General features: G+C 38.1%; 1 protein-coding gene and 1 non-coding gene across 2 annotated transcripts in view; one reads left to right on the top strand and one right to left on the bottom strand.

Moving 5' to 3' along the window:
• anapc1 (anaphase promoting complex subunit 1) overlaps positions 1-9,303 on the bottom strand; it is a 55,050-nt gene extending 45,747 nt beyond the window's left edge. Inside the window, exons 1-15 of the mRNA XM_084735469.1 lie at positions 9,117-9,303; positions 7,377-7,616; positions 7,027-7,191; positions 6,764-6,806; positions 6,555-6,652; positions 5,699-5,781; positions 5,412-5,485; positions 5,153-5,298; positions 4,916-5,073; positions 4,026-4,157; positions 3,567-3,785; positions 2,980-3,075; positions 2,656-2,746; positions 661-726; positions 430-567 (exon numbers count right to left, since the gene is read on the bottom strand). Coding sequence (XP_084591595.1) covers positions 430-567; positions 661-726; positions 2,656-2,746; positions 2,980-3,075; positions 3,567-3,785; positions 4,026-4,157; positions 4,916-5,073; positions 5,153-5,298; positions 5,412-5,485; positions 5,699-5,781; positions 6,555-6,652; positions 6,764-6,806; positions 7,027-7,191; positions 7,377-7,592 — 1,725 coding nt within the window. The 5' untranslated portion in view covers positions 7,593-7,616; positions 9,117-9,303. The remainder of the gene's footprint in view (positions 1-429; positions 568-660; positions 727-2,655; positions 2,747-2,979; positions 3,076-3,566; positions 3,786-4,025; positions 4,158-4,915; positions 5,074-5,152; positions 5,299-5,411; positions 5,486-5,698; positions 5,782-6,554; positions 6,653-6,763; positions 6,807-7,026; positions 7,192-7,376; positions 7,617-9,116) is intronic.
• A 3,824-nt stretch (positions 9,304-13,127) lies between these two features.
• trnar-ccg (transfer RNA arginine (anticodon CCG)) lies at positions 13,128-13,200 on the top strand. Its single transcript has one exon. It is a non-coding gene; the product is annotated as a tRNA-Arg (tRNA).
• The last annotated feature ends 1,295 nt before the right edge of the window (positions 13,201-14,495 follow it).

The following is a 14,495-nucleotide window of genomic DNA, read 5'->3' as shown; positions in this document are numbered from 1 at the left end:
AACTGAAAGAAATCAAGAGAGCAGCCAAGATGAGGTGACAGGATGTAAATTCTACAATAGGTTATAATTAAAAAGACATGGGTGTTTCAATACAGGTAGTGAGGTATAATGTTTTGGAGAGATCATTTCCTGATTATTTCAAGCAGCCAAATTGAAAAATTATAAAAGCAGGAAACCAAATCAAGTCTCCATGTTTACCGTGACAGATAATCTTGCTCTGTGGAAATTGTTTCTCAGACGGTAGAAGATTGTATGGTGGCAAGGAGGAAGACTGACATCTACAACTAAACTAACTGAGTGCAGATGATTCAGTGAAGAATGCAAAGTAAAGTAAGAGTGGCACAATCTTGTTACCTAAAAATGCATTATTAGACATAAAACATTCAAACAATACATAGAGATTCATATGTTTACAAGACACAGCGGTACCTCATCCAGTCTTTGGAGGTATCTACTGCCAGCGTTAGTCGGCGTGCTAACATTCTCCAAAGGTGTACTGAGGTGAGGGAGGTGGTTGGTGAGGCTGAAGGTAGGTGACAGGAGGCCGGGGACAAACACCTTACTGACCTAAAGGAAACCCAAGACAGGACAGACCAGAAATCTACAGTATGTAAAGTCCCAGGTGTATCAAACTGATGGACTAATCTGACAAAGTCTTACCCTGGTGATTCCTGTGTAGAGAACCAGATTGCCACACGACTCCAGAACCAGCATGGCATCTATATTCTGAGGACCAAAGTTTGATTGTCAGGAACATGTTAAGTCACCAAACCTGCAACTAACAACTACTTTAAAGCTGAGATGAAATGAAAAATGTTTTTTTTAACCATTTTAGATCACATCAGCTGTCATATCTACACTTATCTAATAATACATGCTAAAAAAAAAAGTATACATTTCTTTGGATTCTTATATCAAAATCCAATCATGATTAGTTCCTGTAAAATAAAATATGTCTTATGGCTTGAACCAACCCAGAGCACAAAATTAGCACCAGGCACCCACCAACCCTGATAATAGCTTGTGGATTCACTCAGCAGCCAAAAAAATATGGTAATCTATTAAGTTGCTTAATTATGTTGCTGAATTTGTACCTAATGTTTTATATTCTTGTTTGTCTTTAAAGAAAATCAAGTAAAGACATCCACATTGTCACTGACAATATAAAAGTTCAGCAGCCGTACACTGTTCTGAGGTCAGTTAATGCAAACCCTCCCATTGCCTTGATCAATCAGGTTATTAACAAATGAGACGGCCTTATTGCAGTATAATTTGATATGGTTTTCTTTCACTGAAGATTTCCCTCCGTTCGGAGAGTAATAGCTTATAAAATACGCGTTTTGAATTCAGTTTAATATCTGTGTTAATCCCCACAGTGCTTTAGTCACGGAAGTGATTAGTTGTCAAGGTTCATCATTGTGGAGTAAATCTTATATGTGTTCATTTTTACATGCACAGATAAAGACCTTGTATTTATAGGTTATTTATGTTTGTTTTTTTGTTTTTTATTACAGTTAATGATCAATACTGTGAGTGCAGGTTAATATCACTTCAGAAAAACTTTCCAGCCAAATTAAAACTGCAGAAGTAAAATAACATTTTCTACTATTGCGAAAATTAAAAGAAATTAAAAATTATAATTACTTCATTGCACAACATAGCTCGTCAATAACGTGTCGTTATTAAAACTGGTTGTATGAATTTCTGCTCCACTGAGGCAGAGATTTAGCTCAGCTAAATATACACACATTAGTTTCTATAGGTAATGAGAACAAATAAAGACCTAATTATATCAGACGGAAATCATAAACATCCAGTTGCATTAAAGAGGATACAGTAAGGCCTCCTACGCAATGTTCACAAGCTCAGACGTCCCACACAATAATTTGATATTAAATAAAGATGCTGATGTTACAACACAGACCAGCAATAAAATCCTAACATATCCATACAGCTATCATAAAAACAAAGCCAGAAAAAGCAGAGGAGGCAGATTTCAGTGGAGGCAGTGTCAAAGAAACCAAGAAATAATTAATAATAAATATCAGTGTTTTATTCTTCATTCAATAAACACAGAAATAAAAAGACACGAAATTATTATCTACACTCAGTGTCCACTTTATTAGGTACACCTGTACAGTTTTTTGCAAATCAATATAACAGCGCTTCCATAAATTCTACCTTTAAAAGTTTACATATATCCAGTTTATTGTGATATTGTAAATTCAATATCTTTTATTATTGAGATCATTGTTAGAGGTGGTGTTTTTCTAGACCACATCATATTGAGGTTCGTCTATTAATTTACATACAAAAGAAGGAAATTGTTGAGTATAAGAAGCGCTTCATAGTACAATGTCAACGCTAAAACATAACTGAATTAACACCTCAATGCCCGTGTCAAGAAAACTGAACTGAACAATATACTATAGGCATCATAAAAGCAGACTTTATAGCAGAACAGCTGTATTAGATTGCTTTAGATTGTACAGGTGCATCTAATAAAGTGGTCACTGAGTACGATACAATGACATGCTGTAAGATAGTCTTTCTTCTGTGTTTTTGTAATTTCTGATCCGGAAATGATCAGAAACTTACCGTCACTAACTTTTGACGACTCTGTAAATCATGAAAAAACAAAATATTATAATCTACCTGCAGAGGCTCTGCATCTTTGGCAGGGATGGTTGTGACAGAGGCGAAGATGAGCTGAGACGAATCATTGCTCTCCATAAACTTCACACATCTGCCAAAACAATGAAAAATATATCAACTTGTAAATATTGGTGTCACCGCAAAATCAGGTAAAGAGAGTGATGAAGGAGAGAAAGAAAAAATTAGAAACATACATGAGTGATCAGTTTTTCAGTAAGGACTGTGTGGCTACTATCATAATCATTTCAGACTTTTAAAGACTTCATGGTCCCCTAGATAGCATAATACAAGTTGTGTGCATATTAATTGTGAATGTTTGCTGACCTGAGCTGTTGGTGAGACTCCACCAGGAAACACAGGTAGCGGTTCTCACAGAGGTCAGAGGTCAGGAATATTTTAGACGCCTGGCTGCTCATCTCCCTGCAAATGCAAAACAGTGAACATTCATGTTGAACAACAGCAACAAAAATAAGAGTAATACAAACAACACACAGAAAAAATTCTCAAATATTGACCCTCATGCTTATAAGTGACTTAGAAATGATCTTCGTGAAACTTTCAAGCAGCAAATGGTATGTAGCATATTCATGTTCTCTTTTTCCAAAAAAGCCCTCTGATGTTACATAACAGGGAAACACACCTCTGAGTTTCTGATGGTGACAACATTGTATTGTATTGCCATGCTATGTGCTCTAAATTTCAGGCACTAAAATGAACTAGAAAGCTAAGCAGCCTTGGATTACAGAACTTTGCCAGAATAAAGGGCACCAATTAGAAGGCAAAGTGAAATCACATTAAAACAAAACTATCAATAATTCATTCTCAATAATCATCAGTCACTGATGTAAATTAATTGTATGTCTGTACAGACTCTGCATCTGTTTTCAGTAGAATTCAGTCCTGGTTATTACCTGTGACAGCCAGCTGTGACTGTCTCACTCCACAGCTGCTCCATGCAGAGGTCTGGTATGATGGGCTCCATCTCCGGCACTAGCATTGTCTCGTTGACCGTGCTGTTGGGAGAGGGTAACAAGCCATGGTGCCCCCTAGACGAAGGGCTGTGGAAGGACGTGTTGAATCGAGCCGCACCTGAAAAGGATGGAGCCGCCATGCCTGGAGAGTGGGCACGGCTGGAAGAGAAGAGAATCAGAAATGAAGAAATAAAAGTATGTTTTTACATACTAGTAACGCTGTGGAGAAGTGTTTCGACGAAGGGGTCGGTTTGGTTTGTGTTTCTTGTGCTCTTTTTGGCAACTAAAGAGAGTGCTAACTTAACCGTTTTCAGATTGAACACTAAATTTCTGAAATTATTACTCTGCATTATGTTAAAATTTGTCTTATAATTTCAGTGGGCAGGAGTCTCCACTCACCTGAGGGCAGCCATGTTGGATATACTCGGGGAATGAACACGGGAGTGTAATCCTGGTGACGATGTTAAGATCCTGCTCTGGTGACTGTGCAGAGCGCTGTAGTGGAGAGGGGAGGCAGTGCCAACAGCACAACTACACAGGAGCAAAAAACCAAGGAGGGGTCAGACAACATTTGCTATGCAAAATATAAATATGTGTGCTTATTCTTTTCTCTTTTATGTACTTGAATTTTCTTGTCAGTCTCACAAATTTACTGTTCGTCTTTATCTTTTGTTACTTTATAAATGTCAGTCCTGAGATACATCTCAATCATCCTTAATTTTGAGTTTCTTTAGTGACAATTTCTACATTTTATTGAACCTCTGTTGATAACAGGTGCACATATGATTGAGGCCTTTCCATATGAAAGCCAAAGAATACTGTTAGTGTGAGTGTGTGTGTTTCACATTGAGTTTCTCTGTAATGAAATGTGCTTTTTAAGTAAAGCTGCCTGCCAAAGACTCTAAAAGACATTACATATAAACATTATGATGTGCGTAATGGGCTGACACTAACAATTATTTTCATTATCAAATAACTGATTTGTTTTGTCTATAATGTAACAGAAAACGGTGAAAATGAAACTTCCACAGCCCAATACGATGTCTTCAAATTACTGTCAAAAATGCAAAGATAATAAGTTTGCCATTATATATGACAAATAAATCAGCAAATGTTCATATTTAAGAAGCTGTAACCAGAGAACATTTAGCATTTTTGCTGTAAAAGAATTCCAAAAAATGGTTAATCAATTGCCAAAACAGTTGTTGCCTAATTTTCTGACTACTGACTAAAAATTAATAAACTAATCAAAGCAGCTCTATTTGCATACAACACTTTTCTTTCATTACCTTGCTCCAGGTCCAGAGCCAAGCCCAGTCGCCCCACTGCCACCAGGGGAGTCGAGGCGAGAGATGTTACGAAGGTGAGACGTCAGGAAGCCCGATGCCATCGGACCCAGCGGTGTCCCAACTGGCTCTGCTGTACACCGCAGGACTGAGGAACGCTCCTGATGGAGGTAAGAGCCTTAAGGTTAGGGACAAGTAGATTCCAGTTATTTGTTTGTGTGTGTCTGTGTGATCACTCACATCGGGTGTGACCTTGCGCAGGGCCCAGACGGAGTGTATTCCCTGTACAGTGTCATAGGAGACAACAACAGAGGGCTGACAGCAGCTGAACACGATCTTCGTGGCGGCGTCAGACGCGTACTGCATTCGGGAGCCTTCAAAGAGACCTGGAAAAAAAAACACACAAAGATGCAGAATCAGGTCAAATGTGACAATTACTCATTCAGAGAGGGACAAGACAGACAGAGGGAGAGTGTGTGTGATTGTGTGTGCGTCATACCTGCAGGTTTACACACCACTGGTGCGATCTCATCTAAAGGATGCAGCATGCTGAACACTGTAGGTAGAGGTTCCCTGTAGTGAAAAAAAGCTCAGTTAGCAGCCAAAATAACAAATGGAGTGTATGTGCGTGTGTGTACAAGAGTGTGGGACAAGGAGGCCATCTTTAGACACATTTGTTCAGGTTTTGAGCTAAGAAGTGGGTGGCTGCATCACTTCACATGGGTATTTGGATCACCACCTGTTAGTCTTTACATGTGTGTGTGAGTGCACAGTGTTAGTGTGTACCCAGGGGGGGTGGGCTGTGCATCAGTCGCTGTGTTTTTTCGCTCTAACAAAAGTCCAAACTTGGTCGCCCAGACATTTGAGACCTGGAGGAGACAAAAACATACACAGAGGAGACATTTTTTTAACATGTCAATGTTCACCTTTAACATCTGAATTTGGAAATATAGAAACAAATGCCATTTCTACAACTTGACCTGCAAACTTCTAGACTTCTACATGATGTAAGGCAACTCTTTATATCTTTAAATCTGTAATAACTTTTTAATTTTTTTAGCCACCTGGGGGCAGCAGAACCAAGGTGTGAACACAAGATTGACATATTGTCACTTTTTAAGTTGATACTTTAGAAAACATAGTAGTAAAACAAGTATTAACCAACAATGTATGTTTTCTCCAGAGCTCACTGGTTTTTCACAATTGAGTTTGGTCAGCCTTTTTTGTCTAAAAATGACAGTAACCGTATCCAATGTTCATTCTCATTGTCAGCGATCCAAAATTTCCATTACTGGTCAAACAGACAATGGTTCAGCCCTGGGAAATATCACTAATCTGAACAGTCACACAGAGACACACATTAACACAAGAGGCATCCAGCAGTAATGTAGAAAAGAATCAGCAGGGGACTTTTTACTCAGTGGAATATGAAAGTCAGTGAGCATGACCGTTTGAACACTGCACTGATGCATAAAATGAACAAGTCGTATGATATGACTGTGAGCTGTCTGTGATGACTTACACAAAAGGACAATCAAAGAGACGAAAGGAAGAGGATCAAAAGTTGAGAAATTGGCTGGCTGTAATTGAGCAGACGCTTTTAAATTGCTCTCTAAGTCTTTCATGCCTCTCTCCACCTAACCTGGAAGGGTAGTGGTGAGATGAAATCCTTCCCAGTCACAGTATGAACGTTGACACAGCTACTCTGGACGATGCACACTGTCTGCTCCACTTCTTCAACTACAAAACAACATTAAAGAGACCTTTTTATGAACTTCACTTTGATCTGTATTGTAAATTAATGGACAACAATGGCTTCTCAACATTAATAGGTTTTTAATGATACATTACCATCTTTCTTGTTTTGAGGAACAGCAAAGTTGCACCATAAGGCCTGCAGACAGAATAAAAAACGGCGTCAACTCAAAGAAATGCTTACACTGAAAGAAAAAACATATTAATTCTGATAGTCACCGTGGTTTTAAATTGTTTTATACAAACAGTGGTGCATCCATACAAAATGACAGGTTGACACAAAAACTACTTTTAAAATCTTATTCAAGAATGGCATCAAGGTAGCTTGAGGTCTAAAAGAAAAGCATTCAGTAACTGACTTGCTGCACTGGGCTGTCGACAGTGAAGGCCTTGTACACATTGGAAGCCTGGGTCCGGCTGCCTTGGCTCCAGACAACCACAGTTCCTGCTGTGTAGAGCTCCTCTTCAAACTCCACATCCTCCTCCCTGACTCCCGTGCAGCCTTTCCTAAGCTGCCAGCATTCCTGACAATCAAAACATATCCATTAGATCAACACAACAAGGAATACATCTGTTCCAAAGTTTAACTTAAGCACTTTTCAAGAACTTTAAGGTGTATTTTTAAGCATTTCCAGCATCTTACAGCTGTGGTAAATTACATATTTATATACATATACTCAAAGTTATTATTTCATTTCTTTCTACTCACCCTCTCTCTCTCCTGCAGACTGACTTCCTGCAGGGACCCCACCAGACCGGCGGCACCGTCTGATGACCAGAGCTCGGAGGCAGGCTGGAGTTCTCTGAGCTGCAGGTTGAAGGCATTTGGATGGTTCCTGCAGTGCTCGCGGCCAAATGGGACAAACGACTGCAATTCCCCTGCGGCGATCATCGTGGCTGTCTCTTCATACACGACTTCCGACATGAGTTCCAGATATCAGCATTATTTCTGAGAAGAAAAGGGGATAAGGAAGACAGAAAAATGTTAACAAATGAGCAAGAAATTAAAATTACGGACCACAGCCCAAACTGATGGGTTGTGCATGTTTCACCAGATACTTGAACTGTAATATAAAGAAAATTATTTAGAATACAACATGAGAGCTGAGGCAAAAGAGGGAGGACTTTTTATGGCATATAAAAAATCTAAAGCTATATACAAAGTGTTGTTAAACAATGAAATTTCATGAACAAAGTAACATTATTACATGGGAATTAAGTATGAGGCCCCAAGACAAGAATGAAGAAAGTGTAGGGCTGCGCACTTTGGTAAAAAAGTCATGTTGCTATTATTCTGAGTGAAACTGCACTATGAGATATGATAGTGTAAATGATTGATTTTACATACAATTTTCAAGTTCACTGTTAAAAAAAAACAAAACTAGTAAAATCGTGATATATGTACTGAGATCTGTACTGAACAACCATGTTTTCTTTCATCTGGAGAACAAGCTTTTTAGGCCAAGTCATCTATGCAGCAGTACAGCACCACATTATAATGCTGTTTTCTCATACATTTTTCAAAAAATTGCAATTTAGTTTGGCTTCCGATTTTACTGCAATTAATTGTACAGCCTCAGCCATAACCCAACGCTAGTTAAACAGGGTGCAAAAATATCTTACAATCCTGGATTGACTTACTCATATACTCGATACAAAGATTTATATTTGAGTGGACAAAGCTACAACCCACAGCCAAAATCACGACTGGACAATAGAGCCTGACTGACAGCAGAGTTTTCATTGGAGTCAGCAAGATACCTTGGGCCAACTTAAATCTCAGAGAGGATCACTTCTCAATAACAGCAATTCAGAAAACAGCAAAGTATGGTAATATGTTTTTTAGTTGTACTTCAGGTGAATAAGGTGAGCCTTTTCAAAATAAATAACTGCATTTTACTTTCATTTTATCCTAAAACTAAACATTTCCATCACAACGACTTGATTATGATGAGCAGATTAGCCGTCAGTAATGCCTGAATAACGTTAGTTGGTTGCTTTATTTCTGTTTCCATATCACCAAGATAGCTAGGATGAAACTTTCCCAAACCGGCTAACTGTAAGGTACCCATCACAGTTTTTCATGATACTGTCAGAAGTCACGGTACAGTGCAGCAAACACATCACATATGACAATTTTCAATCTTAATTTCTCGATTACATGCTATTGTTTACTGTAACAGACGCTACATGCCAGCAGCTAGCTAGCTAACTAAAACACTGTCCCCCAAAAAACTCGCAATAGTACCTGACAGCCAGTATGATGCGAGATATTGTAAAAATAAACAAGATGACAGCTAGCTGGCTGTGACTGAGAGGCTAGTCCACAGCATTAGCACGCTAACGCTAAACACCGTTGAATGCCGTTGCTTTCACAAGCGCGATTAGCACGCTAGCTACATTAGCTTCAGCTAGCATTGAGTGTGCGGGGAGACATTTAGCCGCTGACCTGATAATAAGGAATAGTCTGGCTCTTGTCGCGGAGTCCTTGTCTTTCCTTTGTATGATCCTTGCTTGAGCACAACTTCGTCTTCAGTGCCAACATTAAAACAACTCGGAGCAGCTGCCAAACTGTGAATTTGGCTACAGCAGGTTTTCAAATGAGCGCGGACATCTTTGCTGACATCCCGACATCCTCTTCCTCCACGAGTCAGCCAATCAGCAGTGAGCGAGATGGGAGGACAGAGCTGATAGGCTTCCTGCATCAGACCGGCTTCATCCCATGGATGCTTCATCCAGAAGGTCCAAAATCACTCCATCCTTACTTCCTCATCATTTTCTGTCAGACGTGAGCAAAATGTTGGATTACAAGGTTAGATCAGGAAGCCTGTGGCCATCAGGGACACTTTCAAAATAAACGATGTGCTGAGGAGTAGGACTACGCAGTTGGACACCTCATATAATCTATGAAATCTACATACATACATACAGGAACTAATTAAGGACACATGTAAATACACTATATTAGACATTAGTGAAGGTGAATATCAGAATTGTTGACAACATAAAAAATAGAGGTTTTTCAAAATAATAAAAAATACGATAAAACAAGACCAAAATGTAAAAGTCATGATCATAATTGCTTGTTCTTTTTCTTTCTTTCTTTCCTTTTTATAAGAGGGCACTCTGATATGGAAGTTAATTGATTTTGGATATTTTCACAAATATGGACTTCTGAATTGACCACAGGTTGCACTGAGGCAAACTTTTGTCACAATTCAGCAGATGTGCAGAAATTTAAGCTCTGCAGGATGTATGGGTGATATTTTTGGAGTCTAGATTGTATAATGTCTGTAACTGAAAACTTGTTGTAATAAGTCACACCCATTTTAATCAGTCATTCCCAAATTTCATGCATGAACTGAGTCATGAACTTTTCTCTTTCTGGTGTCCCGTAGAGGTGAAATGCAATGCGTTTAATTACATTAGCTTAGAGAACACGCCTGAAAATGTTTCTTGATTTTCACATTGTCTGTAGATGATGCTGATGCATTTTCAGGGCAATTGGCCCAATGGTCTAATATGCACTCACAAAAATAGGATTTTGATAAAACTGGGAAATAGTCATGCAAGTTTACAGTTTTTAAGCAGAGGACTAATTTTAAAAAATGTAAATGAACGGAACGATTACAATGGTGAAATAATTTTTAGTCAACACTAAGCTGTTTTCAAGACAGCTGCAAAATTTGATCTTGATTGTTACAGCGCCACCTTGAGGTTGTCTGAGTCATGGGTGGAATCCACCTGACAATTTTTGTGAGTTTTCATCTCACAGTTTTTGCTGCACAAACACTTTTAGCAGCGAGAAAGAGGAACAAGAAGAAGAAAGAAAGAAAGAACAACCAAAACAAAAACAATAGGAGTCCACAGCAAGTAACGCTTCTTAGACGTGCCATACCGTGGGCCAGACACAAATGATATAAGGTCCTAATAATGGCCAAATCTCTAATAATGGAGCGATCAGAAGTGTTCTGTAGGACAATGCTACTTTTGGTCACTCTTTCTGAATTGCCATGTGATGAACTGTGGCCTAATATTTTGTTGGCAATGTCCAAAATGTGTGTACCATGCATGCTGCAAACAGGCTGCAATGACAGTAGCAGCAAAAGGAGATGAGTTTAATATAAAAGATACAGTTCATTAGGATTACTGCTGTCCCCTTTCAAAAGGTCTGATAATGGTTTAATGGTAAGCAAAACGTTATTGACTGCCTTTGCTAGATTTTTACTTTTTGGTATTTCCATGATGGCCTAGTGGACCACATGAAACCTTTTGGTGGGCCACATCTGGCCCCTGGGCTGCATTTTGCCCAAGTCTGTTCTTGACTATAACAAAATCAATCCAACTGTGTCATACCATGAGAACAATGATGAGTTTGAAATTTGGCATCTGTGCTGACATGTGATACACCGGGTTTAACTGCTGAAGCATTAATGGGACAGCGTGGAAACAGAATATCCCCACAATCAAGAACAGACATGAAGGTATTGATAAAAGCATGTAGGAGGTGGATGTGAATCTCACGCAAATCGCAAAAGGCCATAACTATTTTGGTTTGTCCTTTTTGAGCTACTACAGAAACAGCGGCTGTCTAACATGGCGGACTGCATGGAGGACGACCCACGTCCTCTATCAAAATAAACCAGTCTTTCTAAGGTAAAAAAAAAAAAAAAAAAAAAAAAAAAAAGATTCCTATTTTCAGGTGACACTCTAATGAAAACATACTTGAATATTGTATCCTGCCAATTAATTCCCACAAATCTTATACACTGGACCTTCAAATCATTAATATAACATATAACATTATGTACTGATGAAATGAATGTAAGCTATCAACTGATGTAGTATGACAAGAGGTCTGAATATTAAGAAAAATACATATTTCAAACAGTGAAGTTTACTTGACTTTAAGACTTGATAACATGGTTAAATGTGGAGGATATTAATAAATGATGCAGAGAGGATCACTGTCACCCCAATTAAGCACAAATAAGCTGGTATTTATACGGGGAAGCGGTGAGTAATTACCAGTGTCTGTTTAAAGTCACATCAAGATTCAGACTCAGACAACAATTATTACCTAATTTACATTCCATTTTTATATTAGATTATGTTTTTATTTTATTTTATTTTATTTTACTTTTTTCATATGAATTCTTTGTGAGTAAGTTATTTGTAGATCTGCTGAATACAGTATGCTATTTAGATCATTACTGTAATTAATCTGTACAATAATTAATTAGGCAACATTCACACACAAACTTCCTCTGATTACTAAATTTATCCTATGCAACAAGGTTCTCCAAAATATCATCAGGTCATCTATAACGGGAATGTCTGGTGTAGGATAAAGTTGTTGGCAAACAGACAAACAGACAGACGGCATACTGTGCTGTATCATGTAGGTCCTTCTTCATTTAAGAAATCCAATTCAGCAAAAGGTGCTCATGAAAAATTATACCTGAGTGGAACATCAGGAGTCTGCCCGGTGCGGCTGCTGATGGATGTGATGGATGTTGCACAACAACACAGTACGATCTGACTGAGTTAACTCTCCCAGACAATATCAGTGGAGCTCCCAGGGTGGTGTGTGTGTTTGTGTATGTGTATGTGTGTGTGTGTGTGTGTGAGTCAGAGAGAGAAACAGAGAAATAAATAAAGAGAGAATGAGAAAGCTTCTATATCTATTGAATCTAAAGGGAAATGTTCAAGAGAAAAGACAGCAAACACAAAAGGGGGAAGTTTGTCTTCACAAGTCTGACTCAAATTGATGAAACAAATCATTACTGTTATTATTTTCCCCTAATATTGCATTCATTATTCCCTGTCTGACTCACACGTCACCTTTTATCCACCCTCACCACGTCTCTGTATTTCACAATGAATTTGGTGATTCTCCTAGAAGAGCAGCGGTGCAACATCTTGATTACAAACAAAAACATTCTTTAGAAATTCAAATTAATTTTAGAAATAAGATTACAATTATTTGCCGTGTTCACTATATAGAAATTATACAAGAATGTAGTGGAATCAACTTATCTTAAACTTATTCTAAATTTGTATTTATTTTCAGAACACTCATAAAAATGAGGACTTCTAACTTGAAATCTTTTGACTTGACATGATAAGTTGAATGAATGGACTGCACAGAGGTAAATCAACTTTTTAAATTTTAATTCTAAAGAAACTTAGCATACTTTCTAGCATGCTTTGTTTGAGAGTAGAAATAAGACCCCTCTGTTTTAGTTTGAAGAAAACATAAATGATGAAACTTGTGTCACCTCTCCATTTCATAATCAGTCAACTTAAAATTTTAAGGCAGCATGTTGATATAATAAAATGTTTTCTTGTTATTTTATGAAAGCAAGCTTGTTATGTGATGATCACAAAAAAATGGTCTTCTGTATGATCTAAAAATCAAAATCTAATCTAATCTAATCTAAAATTTAATAGCGCAACTGACCCAGTGGCCTAATGGATAAGGCATCAGCCTCCGGAGCTGGGGATTGTGGGTTCAAGTCCCACCTGGGTTGATCTTCACTTCTCTCAGTTGGTCAAGGGAAGTGGTTCAAACAGCTTTAAGTTAGATGGGCTCTACCATGAGAGAGTTTGCATAATAATGAATTTCTGTCTGACTTTCTCAATATCAGAAAAAGCAAATCCACGAGTGAACACATACTCCTTCCAGACTTTGTTAGACAAGTCGTTCAAATGTCAGGCGAATTGCTCTTTTTCATGCTGCCTTTCAATGAGAAAATAAACTTTCCAGCACCGTTACTCAACAACTTACGTCCATACACCCATGACAAACACCATATTATCCTCATTTAGCTGCTGTGGCGTGGCTGTTTTGAGGTGAGGTCATCCTGCCATAACAGCCACTCAGATTTCATTATTGTAGGGCTGCTAAAGCATCCAGCTGTCTGCGGTGACGCACTGCAGCCGACGAAGGACCATGATGGAGTCGCACTCTGGAGGTAGCATTCATACTTAAGAGAGAAAGGGCTTAAATTCCCCTAGTGAACAGAGATGGTGCCACTATGAAGACCTTTATTGTTTGCAATGACAGGCACTGAGTGAAAAATGCAGTTTGTAAATTTGTCAAATACTCCTGTATACAACAAAATTCCTAAAACAAAACATCCTACCATGATTTCGCTGCATCAGAGGCGTAGATTAAATTCTGTGTTCATTTTTAAGCCTGTAGTTAGTGGTTGTTTTATACTGGAGTGTGTGGCATTGACAGTTGGTACTGATATTTTATCCAACCCTGTGTACTTCCAAAACTTAAGGCTTCAGTTTTTTGTCATTACAAAATACAGGACTGCTGTGAATTACTAAATGCAGTTGTAGTCATTCTACTGTACAATTAGGGTTACAGGGTTTTGTTTTCACAGCTGATGACAAGCATTTACACATACTTAAGATACTTTTTTCTAAACCCTGAAAACAGTAACATACCTACATCACACAATTAGCCAAATATTTAAATTTCTGTTCAAAATCACATTGTGTTCATTAAACACAAAGTCTACATTGCAAAATGCAAGACTCTCTTTATATGCACTAACATATAAAATCAAAATGTGGCAAATCTGACTCAGTATCACGTCATTCTTTCAAAACATGAATGCATGTTTTCTGTCCAAGAGGAAAACATAGTCAGTTATAGCACAAAGAAATAACAGTTGATTGCATTATAAAAACTACTTTACTTTTCATGTTTCAGCTCTACCAACTCACAATAAACGATGAGAAATTCATTGTTTTTTAGAAGTGAGTTTCCTTTTTATTGTGAACTACTCTACATTTTATGGTTTTGTGTTGA

Source organism: Lutjanus erythropterus, chromosome 14 (genome assembly GCF_056507025.1).
Source record: "Lutjanus erythropterus isolate fLutEry1 chromosome 14, fLutEry1.hap2, whole genome shotgun sequence".
In the NCBI taxonomy this organism is placed as follows: Eukaryota; Metazoa; Chordata; class Actinopteri; order Lutjaniformes; family Lutjanidae; genus Lutjanus; species Lutjanus erythropterus.
This window is presented reverse-complemented; position numbering and strand designations above follow the sequence as displayed.